We start from the raw sequence: 12547 nt of genomic DNA, 5'->3' as shown, positions 1-12547 counted from the left end.
TACAGCTGTTTTGAAGTTGCTGAAATTTGTCTTCAGGGCCCTTAAATTTACTTTCTCCTTCCATACCTCCCTCTGCCTTTCCCTAATCCCTCAATGCTCCCACAGCTCCTGATAGAAAATGACAAACATTTATTAAGTTTCTCCTATTACGGTGCCAGGGTCTGGGGCTGGTAGAATGATTAGAGAAGACTCAGTCCTTTCCCTCATGAAGCTTATGGTTTAGTATGGCAAAGACCCTTTTGTACTAACTTGAACTCTTTATCCAAAACTGCCTTCAGGAAAGGAGCTGACAAATCCATCTACTCTAAGGTATATGGGACTGACAACAATTCAGCATGTGGACCCTTCTCAGGTGGATATTTTTATTATAACAGGTTTCAAAGGAATGAAAATCTTTTTTTTCTTTTGGTGAGGCAAGTGGGGTTAAGTGACTTGCCAAGGGTCACACAGCTAGTAAGTATTGAGTGTCTGAGGTCGGATTTGAACTCAGGTCCTCCTGAATCCAGGGCCAGTGCTCTATCCACTGTGCCACCTAGCTGCCCCCTAGGAATGAAAATCTTAATGGTGGCCCAATGATAGGCTGAGTAGTAGGTAGCCTTATATTGCCAATGAAATTCTCTTGTTTCGGTGGATCCCTGCTCTGTTTATGAGTAATGCCAGTGTTGGTGAGGCGGAGTAGAAGGAGAATAGCTATTTCTAAGGTGGAGGGCATATTAGGGACACAAGTTTATCCATGGGTGGTTGTAGTTCAGTCATTTCACTTGTGTCCGACTCTTAGCGACCCCAATTTGGGGTTTTCTTGGCAAAGATACTGGAGTGCTTTGCCATTTCTTTCTCTAGTTCATTTTACACATGAGGAAGCTGAAGCAAACAGGGTTAAATGACTTGCCCAGGGTCACACAGCTGGTAAGCATCTGAGGCTGGATTTGAACTTAGGAAGATGAGTCTTCCTGACCCAAGCCCAGAACTTTATCCACCAAACTACTTAGCTGCTTGCTGGGAGCTGGTCATTATTGCTCACCCCTTCGCTTTGTTATTGCAGGATCTTTCTGCAGGCCAAGTTTGTGGTTTCTGGATGCAAATTGCTGATTTATCTTTCTCTGGAAAGGTACTGTGTATTGGGGCTGGGATGTACTCATGGGGGACAATGGTAACTAGAATCTGACCCTATTGATTGAGGGAGGAAAGGGTTTTATTGACATTCTAGAGTGGTATTTCTATCCCAGGTTAATCTGAGTCCAAACTGAAGACGGAAGGAATAAATCTGCCATCCATTCTACTCTATCCTTCTTCTTTCTCTCTTGCCTCGATGGTAATTAATAACAACTCCCATTTTTATGTCACTTTAAGGTTTATAAAAAACACTTTATTCATAACCACACTATGAGGAAGGTAGACCAGGGATTATTATCCCTATTCTACACTGGGGGAAATATCACAGAGAGGGTCTGACTAGTCAACCAGCTAGAAAGGGTCAAACCCACATAGCATTTGCTAGCTTCAGCTCTTCCCTGGGTCTATCTCTGTTGTTTCCTGAGAGAAGCCTCCTCCTTTCTACCTCCTGACTCCAAGTCCACCTCAGACATGAAGGTACTCTTCCCAGAAGCCCTGCAATAGGTGAAGCCAAGATAGTAGGGGTGGGAATGGTTATGGGATTTTGGGGTTTGAACTGAAAGGAGATGATTGGTTCCCAGATGGCAAGGTTTGACAAAGGGGTCTATCAGACCTAGGACAGCAGTAAGTCAATCAATAGACAAGGATTTATTAAGTCCTGCAATGTGCCAAATGCTGTACTAAGTGCAGGGAATACAAAGAAAGGCAAAACCACTGTCCCTGCTATCAAATGGTGAGACAACATGGAACAAATCATGTATAAACAAGATGTGCATATCTAATGAAAATGAGAAGTAATCTCAGAGGGAAGGCTGGGGATTGTGGGGGTGAGGAAGGACCAGGAAAGGCCTTCAGCAGAACATGTGATTTGAGGTGAAACTTGAAGGGAACCCCAGAAGTCAGGTCCTGGAGGTGGAGAGCATTCCAGGCACGGGGAACAGTCAGTGGAAAAACATAGCATTTGGAGGTGGAGTGTTGTGTATCAGGAACGGCAAAAAGGCTGGTGTCATTGGATTGGAATGGAGTGTCTAAAGAAGGGTAGAGTAAGAAGGAAAGACCAGGGAGGCAGCTAGGTGGCACAGTGGATAGAGCACTGGCCCTGGAGTCAGGAGTACCTGAGTTCAAATCTGGCCTCAGATACTTAACACTTACTAGCTGTGTGACCCTGGGCAAGTCACTTAACCCCAATCGCCTCACTTAAAAAAAATAAAAGAAAAGAAAAAGAAAAAAGAAAAAAAGAAGGAAAGATCAGGGTGTGAACAGCTTTCAGTGACAAAGAGGATTCCACATTTATCCCGGAGGTCACAGGGAGCCATTAGAGTTTACTAAGGAGCAGCAGGACCTAATCAGACTTGGGCTTTAGGAAGGTCACTTTGGCAGCTGGCCAGGAGTGGGGAGAGACTTGAGGCAGATAGACCCAGCAGCAGCTATTTCAGTTGTCCAGGCATGAGATGATGAGGGCCTGCATCAGGATGGCAGCTGTGTGAGAAGAGAGAAGGGGACCCATAGAAGGGATGTTGTGAGGGTAGAAATGACAGGACTTGGCAATGGATTGGGTATGTGGAGAGAGGAGTTGGGTAGGACACCAAGGTTGCAAGTCTGGGTGCCTAGAAGGATGGTGGCACCATTGACAGTAATAGGGAAGTTTAGAAGAGAAGAGGATTTTAAAGAAAAGATAATGAATTCAGTATTGGACATGTTGAGTTTGAGATGTCTATGGGATGTGCAGTTGGAGATATCGAGCTGTTCCAGTTGGGCAGTTGGTGGTTAGAGATTAGAGCTCAGTAGAGAAGTTAGGGCTAGATAAATATATCTGAGGAATCACGAGCCCATGGTTACTGAAGAGATCACCAAGCAAGATAGTATGGTGGGAGAAGAGAAGAGGGCCTTCCCTCCCTTTGGGGGACTCTTTTTTTTTGTTCTGAATAGAATTTTATTTTCCAAAATATATGTAAAACAAAATTTTAACATCAATTTAAAAAAACTTTGTGTTCCAACTTCTCTTCCCCCCTCCATTTCCACCCCCCACCCACAAGAACTCAATCAATTCAAAATAAGTTATACATGAATAGTCACAGAAAAATTCCCATATTAGCTAGTTGTGAGAGAAAACAGTCAAAAAACCCAAAACTTCAGATTAAGGAATTGTCAAAGAGGAAATGAAAAAAATTTTTTTTTTAAATGTGTTTCCATCTGTTTTCAGATACTATCAGTTCTTTCTCTGCAGATGGGCTGCAATCTTCATAAGTCCTTCAGGGTTACATTGGATCATTGTCTTGCTGAAAACAACCACATGCTTCCCAGCAGATTATCCCCGACTATTGCTGTTATTTTGTATACAGTACATTTCACTCTGCTTCAGCTCATGTAGGTCTCTCCAGGTTTTCCCGATAGCATCCTGTTCATCACAACTTCTATATCAACCTTAAGCTTGACAGAGAATCTTCTTCACAAAAGCCCAGCAAAGTAGGTACTATACATTTTGCCATTATAAATCAACCATCATAAGTATTTCCCTCCATCCCACTCCCTTCCCATGACATTTACTCTATCTTCTTTTTACCTATTCCTCCTCAGAGGTGCCTTACTTCTGATTATCCTCTCCCTCGCTCTGCACTCCCTTTTTTTCACCCTTCCTTCCTTGTCCTCTTCCCCTCCTATTTTCCTGCAGGGTTAAATAGATTGCTCCTCCCAACTGGGTATGAAAGCTATTCCCTCCATGAGCCCACTCCAATGAGATCAGGGTCCCTGAGCTAATTCTGTGTTCTAAGTTTTTCTTCCTCCCTCCCTCCTCAACCCTCCCTATGAGATCAAGCAATTCAATATGTCATACTGGTGCAGTCATACAGAACACCTTCATCTTCCTTGAAAGAGTTTTGCTTTTTACTGCTCTCTCCCCCAATCTGCCCTTTCCTCCTTCCCTTCCCCCCCTCCCTTTTCTCCCTCCCTCCCCCCAGGGCAAAAGTATATTACTATACCTACTTGAGTATGTATGTTAGTCCTTCTTTGAGCCAATTCTGATGATATTAAGGTTCACTCACTCCCCAACTCCTTCCCCCTCTTCTACTCTCCTCCATGAGCTTTCTTCTTGTTTCCTTCATGTGAAATACCTCTCCCCAGACCATCTCTCCCCTTCTCCCTCCCCCAGTTTATTTCTCCTATACCTCAACCCTATTTTAATGATGCCATCATGGATTAGCTAGGTGGCACAGTGGACAAAGCACCAGCCCTGGACCCAGATAAGACACCCCTCTCCATCTGCCCTACAAAGAACAAAACATAAATGCTTTACAGATATCATCCCTTCATATTCAGTTCAGCCATATCTTCTGTGAATTTCTTGTGAAGAATTTTTGTTTTGGTTTGTTTTGTTTTTTGGTGAGGCAACCGGGGCCAAAAGATTTGCCCAGGGCCTTTGGGGGACTCTTACCATTAGTGGGTATGACATGGAGGAAGATCCAACAAAAGAAACTGAAAGTGGTCAGACAGGAGAACCAGGAGAGAGTGGTGTCACAAAAACCCAGAGAGGAGAGGGTAACCAGGAGAGGACCATGATCAACAGTGTCAGAAATTGCAGAGAAACCCAGAAGGATGAGGATTGAGAAAAGGCTATTATATATGGCAATTAAAAGATCATTCACAAGTTTGGTGAAAGAAGTTTTAGATGACTGATGTGGTTGGAAGCCAGACTTCAGAAAGTTTAAAAGAGAGGAAGCTGAGACACTGAGTGTAGATGACTTTCTCAAAGAATTTAGCCACAAAAGGAAGGAGACTCTATATAGGGCTATGGAGGAAACTTATAAAACCATAGGTTGGAACAAGTGAGGGCTTTTTAAGGATGGGGAGATGGGTGTGGGTGTTTGTAGGCATCAGGGAAGGAGCCAGTAGAGAGGGAGAGATTGAAGTGAAAGTAGAAATGATAGAGGGACAGTCTGCTGGAGAAGATAGTATGGAATGGGATTGCATGTGTAGATAGAGGGGTTTTCCCTGGCAAGGAGAAGGGCCACTTCTTTGATATGGGATTGAAGATATGGTGCTTGTTCCCCACCCTCCATCCTTCGAAAAGGTCATGAGATACCAGGAAATTTGCCTCCCTCATATTTCCTGGCCTCAGCCTCCTAGGCTAAATGACCTTTCTGAGAAGTTGAGAGCCAGGGACTACTTGGGGGTAGGGAATGGGGATCCAAGTCAGACAGAAGTTTATCTATCTATTATTTTAATGTTCTCCTTGTCATCTTCATTAGTGGGAATCATTCAAGTGAGTATTTAATTTGTGTGTGTGTGTGTGTGTGTGTGTGTGTGTGTGTGTGTGTGTGTGTGTAAGAGGAGCCAGAGCTTGGATGAGCCCCTGACTTTGTTATCTCTCCTCACCATATCCTCATGCCTTTGGAACAGAGTTCAGGTTTCACGTGGTAGCCAGACCTTTTCTTTATGTGGAAGAACATAGGGTAGTCCTATCCTAGCTGTCCAGGTCATCTGCAGTAATGAATCTATGACCTGGACTATTGGGGCCTCATTCTCAGTCCCTGGAGAAGGTCTTCTGGCAAAGTCTCTGTTTCAGGTTACTCTGGGTCATCCTCCTTCCCTTGGGCCTGAGATGTGAGGATAACTAAGGCAGTGGTTCTCAGAATGTGGTCTAGGGATCCTTGGGGGTCCTTGAGACTCTTTCACAGGAGTCTATGAGATCAAAACTAGTTTTATAAAAATATATAGTGACCATCAGAAGTGGTATTTGAACACAGATCCTCTGTCTCCAGAATCAGTGCTGTTTCTATTAGAGTGGGACCAAAGTGTGGTGTGTGTGTGTGTGTGTGTGTGTGTGTACATAGGGTAAGAATTCAAGGGTGTGTTGGAGCCAGCCTTAACCAGCTCCCCAAAAAACAGATTGTTAAATTTTTAGTGTGAACATTTACATGCACCTTAGGAATTAGCAAACACTAGAAATCAGGTTTTATTTACTTATTTTTGCTTGTCTAGACTTAAAGTGATGGAGAAAATGTTAATAATAATGTAGATTAAGCTTAAAATTGTGTCCAGCAGGGGCAGCTAGGTGGCGCAGTGGATAGAGCACTGGCCCTGGAGTCAGGAGTACTTGAGTTCAAATCTGGCCTCAGACACTTAACACTTACTAGCTGTGTGACCCTGGACAAGTCACTTAACCCCAATTGCCTCACCAAAAAAAAAATTGTGTCCACCAGCCCCCTGGTAGGATCATGAGGTGATGGGAGGGATAAGAGTAAGGTCATTGATGGGATAGGAAGTGGGGGCCACATAAAGGGTTTAGAATAGAGGGGGTAAGACTGTGGGAACCAGGAGTCAGGGTCTAGTTTTAGACAAGTTTAAAAGTATTGGGGGGGGGGACCACAAGTAGAGGATGTATAAGGGAACTGGGGATGGGAGAAGGTGCAAGGTGGGAGTTGGAATGGTAGAGGGAGTCTGGGAAAGAAATAACAGTGAGGTAGGAGCATAGAATATGGATACGGTGCTAGGCAAGGGTAAGAATATGGGGGAAGCTAGTGGAATAGGAAGGGGATTCAGAGGGGTTGGGGTTAACAGTAAGGAGGGCTGAGGGAGGTAAGAGCAAGGCTGAGGCACTTTATCCAAGACAACTCACTCCATTTTCCCTCCCTAGGTATCATGTCTCAATCTCCTGATCAGCAAACTCCTGGCAGATCTTTTTGTCCCCAGCATCAATGGTGAGGAACTTGTTGGCCTTGGTGTCAGTAGCAAAGGAATAGGCACACGCTGACCTCCTCCCTCCCTGACCTTTTACACTAGGAGCACCATGGCCCAGTGAGCTCCTGCTTCAACTACTTGGTTTGCTCTGTGGGCCCCATTGTCCTGTTTATCTCTGTGATCTAGAGTTCCTATCCTCTCAGTACTACCTCCCTCCTGCCTCCTCCTTCCCCCCCTCCTCCATTGCCCCTGCCATGACTTCACTGACCTAGAAATAAGGAGCTGGTTGGGAATGGAACACTTTCAACCCAAAGGGTTCCCTTGATAACTCCTTGAGATGGTGTCCCCCAAATCTCCCCTGCCATAGGAGGATAGATATTGTGACAAGTCTTAAAGTGATTGCCATAGAACATCAGAGCTGGGAGAGATCTTAGAACATGAAATTTAGAATGTCAGCACTGGGAAGTCTACAGTAGGCCATCTGGTCTAATCCTCTAATTTTAAAGATGGGGAAACTGAGATCGAGATAGAGGTGATTGTTTACCTAAGGTAGCCAAAGGAGTCAGGATTAGAACTCAGGTCTCTTAATTGTCAGCCCAGGGTGCTTTCCACTGTACTGTATTTTTCTGGTGTTCTCAGTGAAGGTTTTATGACAAAAAGAAAATCACTGAATTATCCCATCCTCTATGTAGACTCAACCTCAGCAGGACTTGGGTTCCAGGCTGTTTTTCAGGGAAGCATATGTCAAAGTCTTCATATTCTCTTGTTCCCTCACCCTTGGGACTGATTATGAAGTGGTTCTGCCAGCTTGATGGAGTCAGCTGGACTGGGTGGAGTGAGGGGGTGCTGAAGGTCGTCAGCATCAAACTTGAGTTTTGAGGTTAACTGCTGCAGATACAACTGCTGTTTGGAAGCTGCATGACCATTCTAGGCACTATGGGCTCAGTAACAGAATTCCTGAATTTGACATTTCAAATTTAGAAACATAGAAAGAATATAGAGATAATGCTAATGACGAGGTTTGCAGCGAACCTTTGCATATGTTACATCATATCTCGTATGATCCTCATAAAAACCCTGGGAAGTAAGTACTGTTATTATCCCCATTTTGCAGATGAAGAAGCAGAGGCATAAAAAAATCAGGTGACCTGCTCAGGGTCACACAGCTAGTAAGTGTCTGAGGCAGCATTCAAACTTAGTTCTTTCAGGCTCTAAGCTCAGTGCTCTATCCATTTGTACCACCACGCTGCCTCCAGATAATGGACTGAACATTCAATGAGAAGCATCAGTCAGTAAACATTTTCAGTGCCCCAGTGGGCTTAGCCCTAGTTAGCGCTAGAAGCTGGGTCTCCCGACTCCCACTCCATCCTGCCACCTCCAGTAATTCTCATTAACAAGAGGATGCTTGGCGTATATATAGCTGAGAAAATGACTTTGGCCATTTCTATAGGGCCTGCTGGTGGTGTGTATATGATCTTGAGTCCTGGGTGGTGAGAGATCTTGACCACCTACCTCCCTGTCTTCCCTGGGGCAAGAGGAGACTGAAGATGCAGAAGCAAAGATCACACTGGAAGTGACACTGAAGATAGAGACTGTGCGAAACATTAGCAATGAAGGCACTGCCCTCGTGCTGAGCTGGCCCAAGGGAACCTAGCCTGGGATCCCCTTCCAGCCAGCTTCTCTTCCCAGGTGCTAAATTGAGGCAGGAATGACAGCAGCCACTGAGGTTCCAGGCAATGGAACATTTACCAGGGTGAGGCTTCTTTTCTCCTCCAAGAAACAGTTGTAGTCTCCTTAGTCCTCAGGGTAACTCTCTTGTCTCCTTTTCAAACTCACTCTTATAATTCCTATTCTGGACCTCTCTGGGAACCTATTGGGGGGGGTGAGTAAGGGGGCAGCCTGGGATGTTTTTATTGGGTTCCTGGAATGATTTGATTTTTACTCCTTTATAATGGGGACTGCCAGTCCCCAATATACTTCAGTCAACAAATGATTCTTGCTGTCTATATCGTGTACCTAGCTAGATAGGTTCCTGAGAAAGGTAAGAACCAGAGAATGTTGGCACTTAGAATGCAGAATATCATAAGGTAGGAAGACCCTTAGAGATCATTTATTTCAATTTCCTCATCTTACAGAAGAGGAACATGGGGCCTCAGAAGGGAGAGGGTTTGTCTAAAGTCACTCAAGTAGGTCAGTAGCTGATTTGGGACCAGACTCCAAGTCTCCTGATTTCTAGCCCACGACTATTTCCTATCCCCTACACCATTATGTTAGTCTGAGTTTGTGGTAAACTTGCCCATCGGGAGACAATGAGACATTGTCCCATTGTGGCTTTGGGTCCCAGGTACTGGTTTAATCCCTGTATTTGTATGTATGGTAGGTGTAATAATAATTTGTCTTGTCCCTGGTGGTTTCCGTTCCTACCACCAGGGGTCACTCAGACTCCAGAAAAGAAGACACAAGTCCCCTCTTCTACTTTGTAGTACCTAGACTTAAACATCAGGGTACAGATTTAGGCTTAGAACATCAGAGTTGGAAGAGCCTTAGTGATCATCTTGCTGTGAGACCATCGTTTTTTTAAAAATTAAATTAAATTAAATTAAATTAAAATTTTTTATTTTTTGTGAGGCAATGACGGTTAAGTGACTTGCCCAGGGTCACACAGCTAGTAAGTGTCAAGTGTCTGAGGCTGGATTTGAACTCAGGTCCTCCTGAATCCAAGGCCAATGCTCTATCCAATGCGCCACCTAGCTGCCCCGAGACCATCATTTTTAGAGAAGCCAACTGTAGTCCAGAGAAGTGAAGGAATTCACTCAGGGCCACACAGCTGATTAGTGATGGACTAGAAAATAGATCTCCTGACTTCTAGCCTTGGATTGTTTTACATTTATAGTTTGATGATGTACTAATTGATAAGATTTATTATTTGTTAGATGAGAGCAGAATTATGTGGGTGTCCAGGACTTAGGAAGTTGGGGTGAGGATGCACTGTTGTTGTTTTTTCCCAAAAAGTTTAAAGCATCCTAAGGTCTTAGCTGGTTGTCTTGTGTACCAAATTCCAGGATCAGATTTCTTGTCACATAATATCAAGTATTAGCTGAATTTTGGAGGTTTGCATTTCAATAAGGTCCTAATGAATGAATTTGATGCAGAATGTATTCCAGGGAAGAAAAATTGTTCTCATGACATATTTTAGAGTTTAACATGCATTACTCACATTTTCTCCATCCCTTTCTTTAGTGTAGACAAAGGAAAAGGATGAGAAGGAAAATAATAAGCATTTTTATATTTTTACTGTGTGCCAAGAGCTTTTGACAAATATTATCTAATTTGATCTTTGTAACAACCCTGAGAGGTAGATGAAATCATTATCTCCATTTTACAGTTTAGGAAACTGAGGCAAACAGAAATTTAAGTGACTTGCCCAGGGTCATACAGCTAGTAAGTATCTGAGGCTGGATTTGAATTCAGGCCTTCCTGATTCCTCTTCTAGAGCTATTTGTAGATAATCAACATAACAATGAATCAAGTCCTAATTTGTAGGTTTTCTTTTTTTTCTTTTTGAGGTTTAAATGTTCACACCAAAAATTTAACAATTGGCTTTCTATGAAGCCAGTTAAGGCTGTCTTCAGCACACCACTGGTTTTAAGGAACCCAAGGAAATAAAGCCCTCCTTGAACTGCTCCTGACTCTCCTTGATTCCTTTCTTCTCAGTATCTTTGGGGACTCTGTGGTATATTGTCCTAGGGTTTCACCTTTTTCATATGGCTTTGCTGCTGGTTTTCAGAGCTTTTTACTAACCCATATCTGCTTCCTAGAAAATAAGCCAATTGATGGAACCAGAAGTCTGTATCCAATTCAGTGAACATTTATTAATTGCCTACTATGCTTAGGCACCTGTTCCCAGTACTAGGAATGTAAGATGGAAAAAGAAAAAAGCTACAGTCCCTGCTTTCAAGTTTCTAGTCTATTAATGAGGATATGACATGTATACAGATAAGTAATACCCATGGTATGATATAATGTGGGCAATAGATAGATCTAGACAAAAGGCTCTAAGAAAATTTGATGGTCTCCACTAGGTTGAGAAATCAGGGAAGGATTCTGGAGGTGGTGGCATCTGAACTGGACTTTGAAGGAAGAGAAGGATGTGTTCTGGCAGAAATGAGGAAAAAGTGGGGTTAGGTCAGGGACCAGGGAAGGCTTTATGAAAACAGTAGCATCTGAGTTGGGCTTTGAGAGGAAGAGAAATATGTTCCGGAAGAAATGAGGAAAGAGTATGTTCCAGGCATGGGGGAAGATGAGAAGGCATGGAGACAGGAGAGGTCAGGATGAGAATAGATGAATAAGCAGTGTCCATCCTGGCTGAAATGCAGAATAAGGTGCAGGAGAATAGGATAAAAAAGGTTAGAAACATGGGATGGACCCCAATTGTGGAGGACCTTGAATGATAGGTTAAAACATCTGGATTTTATCCTACAGTGAGTCAATAAACACTTATTAAGTAACTATTCTGTACCAGGCACTGTACTAAGCCCTGGGGATACAAAAAGAAGCAAACTATAGTTCCTGCCCTCAGGGAGCTTAGAATCTAATGGGGGAGACAACCTGTAAAGAAATACATACAAAGCAAGCTTTGTACAGGATAAACAGGAGATAATGAACAGAGGAAAAGCACTGGAATTAGAGGGGTTAGAGAAAAGGCTTCCAGTAAAAGACAGGATTATAGTTGTGACTTAAAGGGAGCCAGGGAGGTCAGTAGTCAGATTGGCTGAGGGGTAATGCTCCAGGCATGGGAGAAAGCCAGAGAAAATGCCTGAAGCCAAGAGATGGAGAGTCTTGCTTGTGGAACAGCATGGAGGCCAGTGTCACTGGATCAAAGAATACACATCAGGGAGTAAGGTTTAAGAAGGGAGAAAGCAGATAGGTTTTGAAGGGCTTTGAATGCCAAACAGAGCATTTTATATCTTATTCTGGAGGTGATAAGGAATCACAGGAGTTTACTGATTGGGGGGGGTGATGTAGTCAGACCTGCAAATTAAGGGGATCACTTTGGTGGTTGATTGAAGGATGGATTGGAGTAGGGAAAGACCTGAGGGAAAGACCACCAGCAGGCTACTGCAATAATCTAGGTGCGAGGGTGATGAGGGCCTAAACTAGGGTAGTACCAGTGTTAGAGGAGAGGAGAAGTATTTGAGAGTTGTCATGAAGGTGGAATCGGCAACAGATTGGATAGGAAAGGGTGAGAGATAGTGAGGAACCAGAAAGCAAATCTAGGTTTCAAGCCTGGGAGACTAGTAAGAGGAAAATTTGGAAAGATTGAAGGTTTTGAGGAAAAGAGAATGAGTTCTATTTTAGACATGTTGAGTTAAGCTGTCTACAGGACATCTAATTCTAGATATCTGAAATGGATTTGGAAATGTGAGTCTGGAGGTCAGCAGAGAGGTTAGGGCTGGATAAGTAGATCTGAGAATCAACATTTAATTCACCCAGTGAAGTAGTATAGAGGAAGAAGGGAAGGGGGACCAGGCCAGAACCTTGAAGGACACTTCCAGATAAAGGGAATGATATGGATGAGAATTCAGCAAAGGAGAGAGAGAAGGAGTGATTAGATAGGTAGCAGAAGAACCAGGAGAGAGTGGTGTCCCAAAAACTTAGAGAGAAGAGAGTATCAAGGAGAGAGTGATCAAGGAGAATGAGGGCTGAGAAAAGACCATTGGATTTGGGAACCAAGAGTAACTTTGGAGAGAGCAGTTTT

General features: G+C 43.5%; 1 protein-coding gene across 1 annotated transcript in view; it reads right to left on the bottom strand.

Moving 5' to 3' along the window:
* Nucleotides 1-6748: 6748 nt before the first annotated feature.
* The window catches only part of SUN5 (Sad1 and UNC84 domain containing 5), a 59682-nt gene continuing 53883 nt past the window's right edge, over nucleotides 6749-12547 (bottom strand). The window contains exons 14-15 of the mRNA XM_043980797.1: nucleotides 7565-7615; nucleotides 6749-6887 (exon numbers count right to left, since the gene is read on the bottom strand). Coding sequence (XP_043836732.1) covers nucleotides 6749-6887; nucleotides 7565-7615 — 190 coding nt within the window. The remainder of the gene's footprint in view (nucleotides 6888-7564; nucleotides 7616-12547) is intronic.

This window comes from Dromiciops gliroides, chromosome 2, assembly GCF_019393635.1.
Source record: "Dromiciops gliroides isolate mDroGli1 chromosome 2, mDroGli1.pri, whole genome shotgun sequence".
Classification (NCBI taxonomy): domain Eukaryota; kingdom Metazoa; phylum Chordata; class Mammalia; order Microbiotheria; family Microbiotheriidae; genus Dromiciops; species Dromiciops gliroides.
This window is presented reverse-complemented; position numbering and strand designations above follow the sequence as displayed.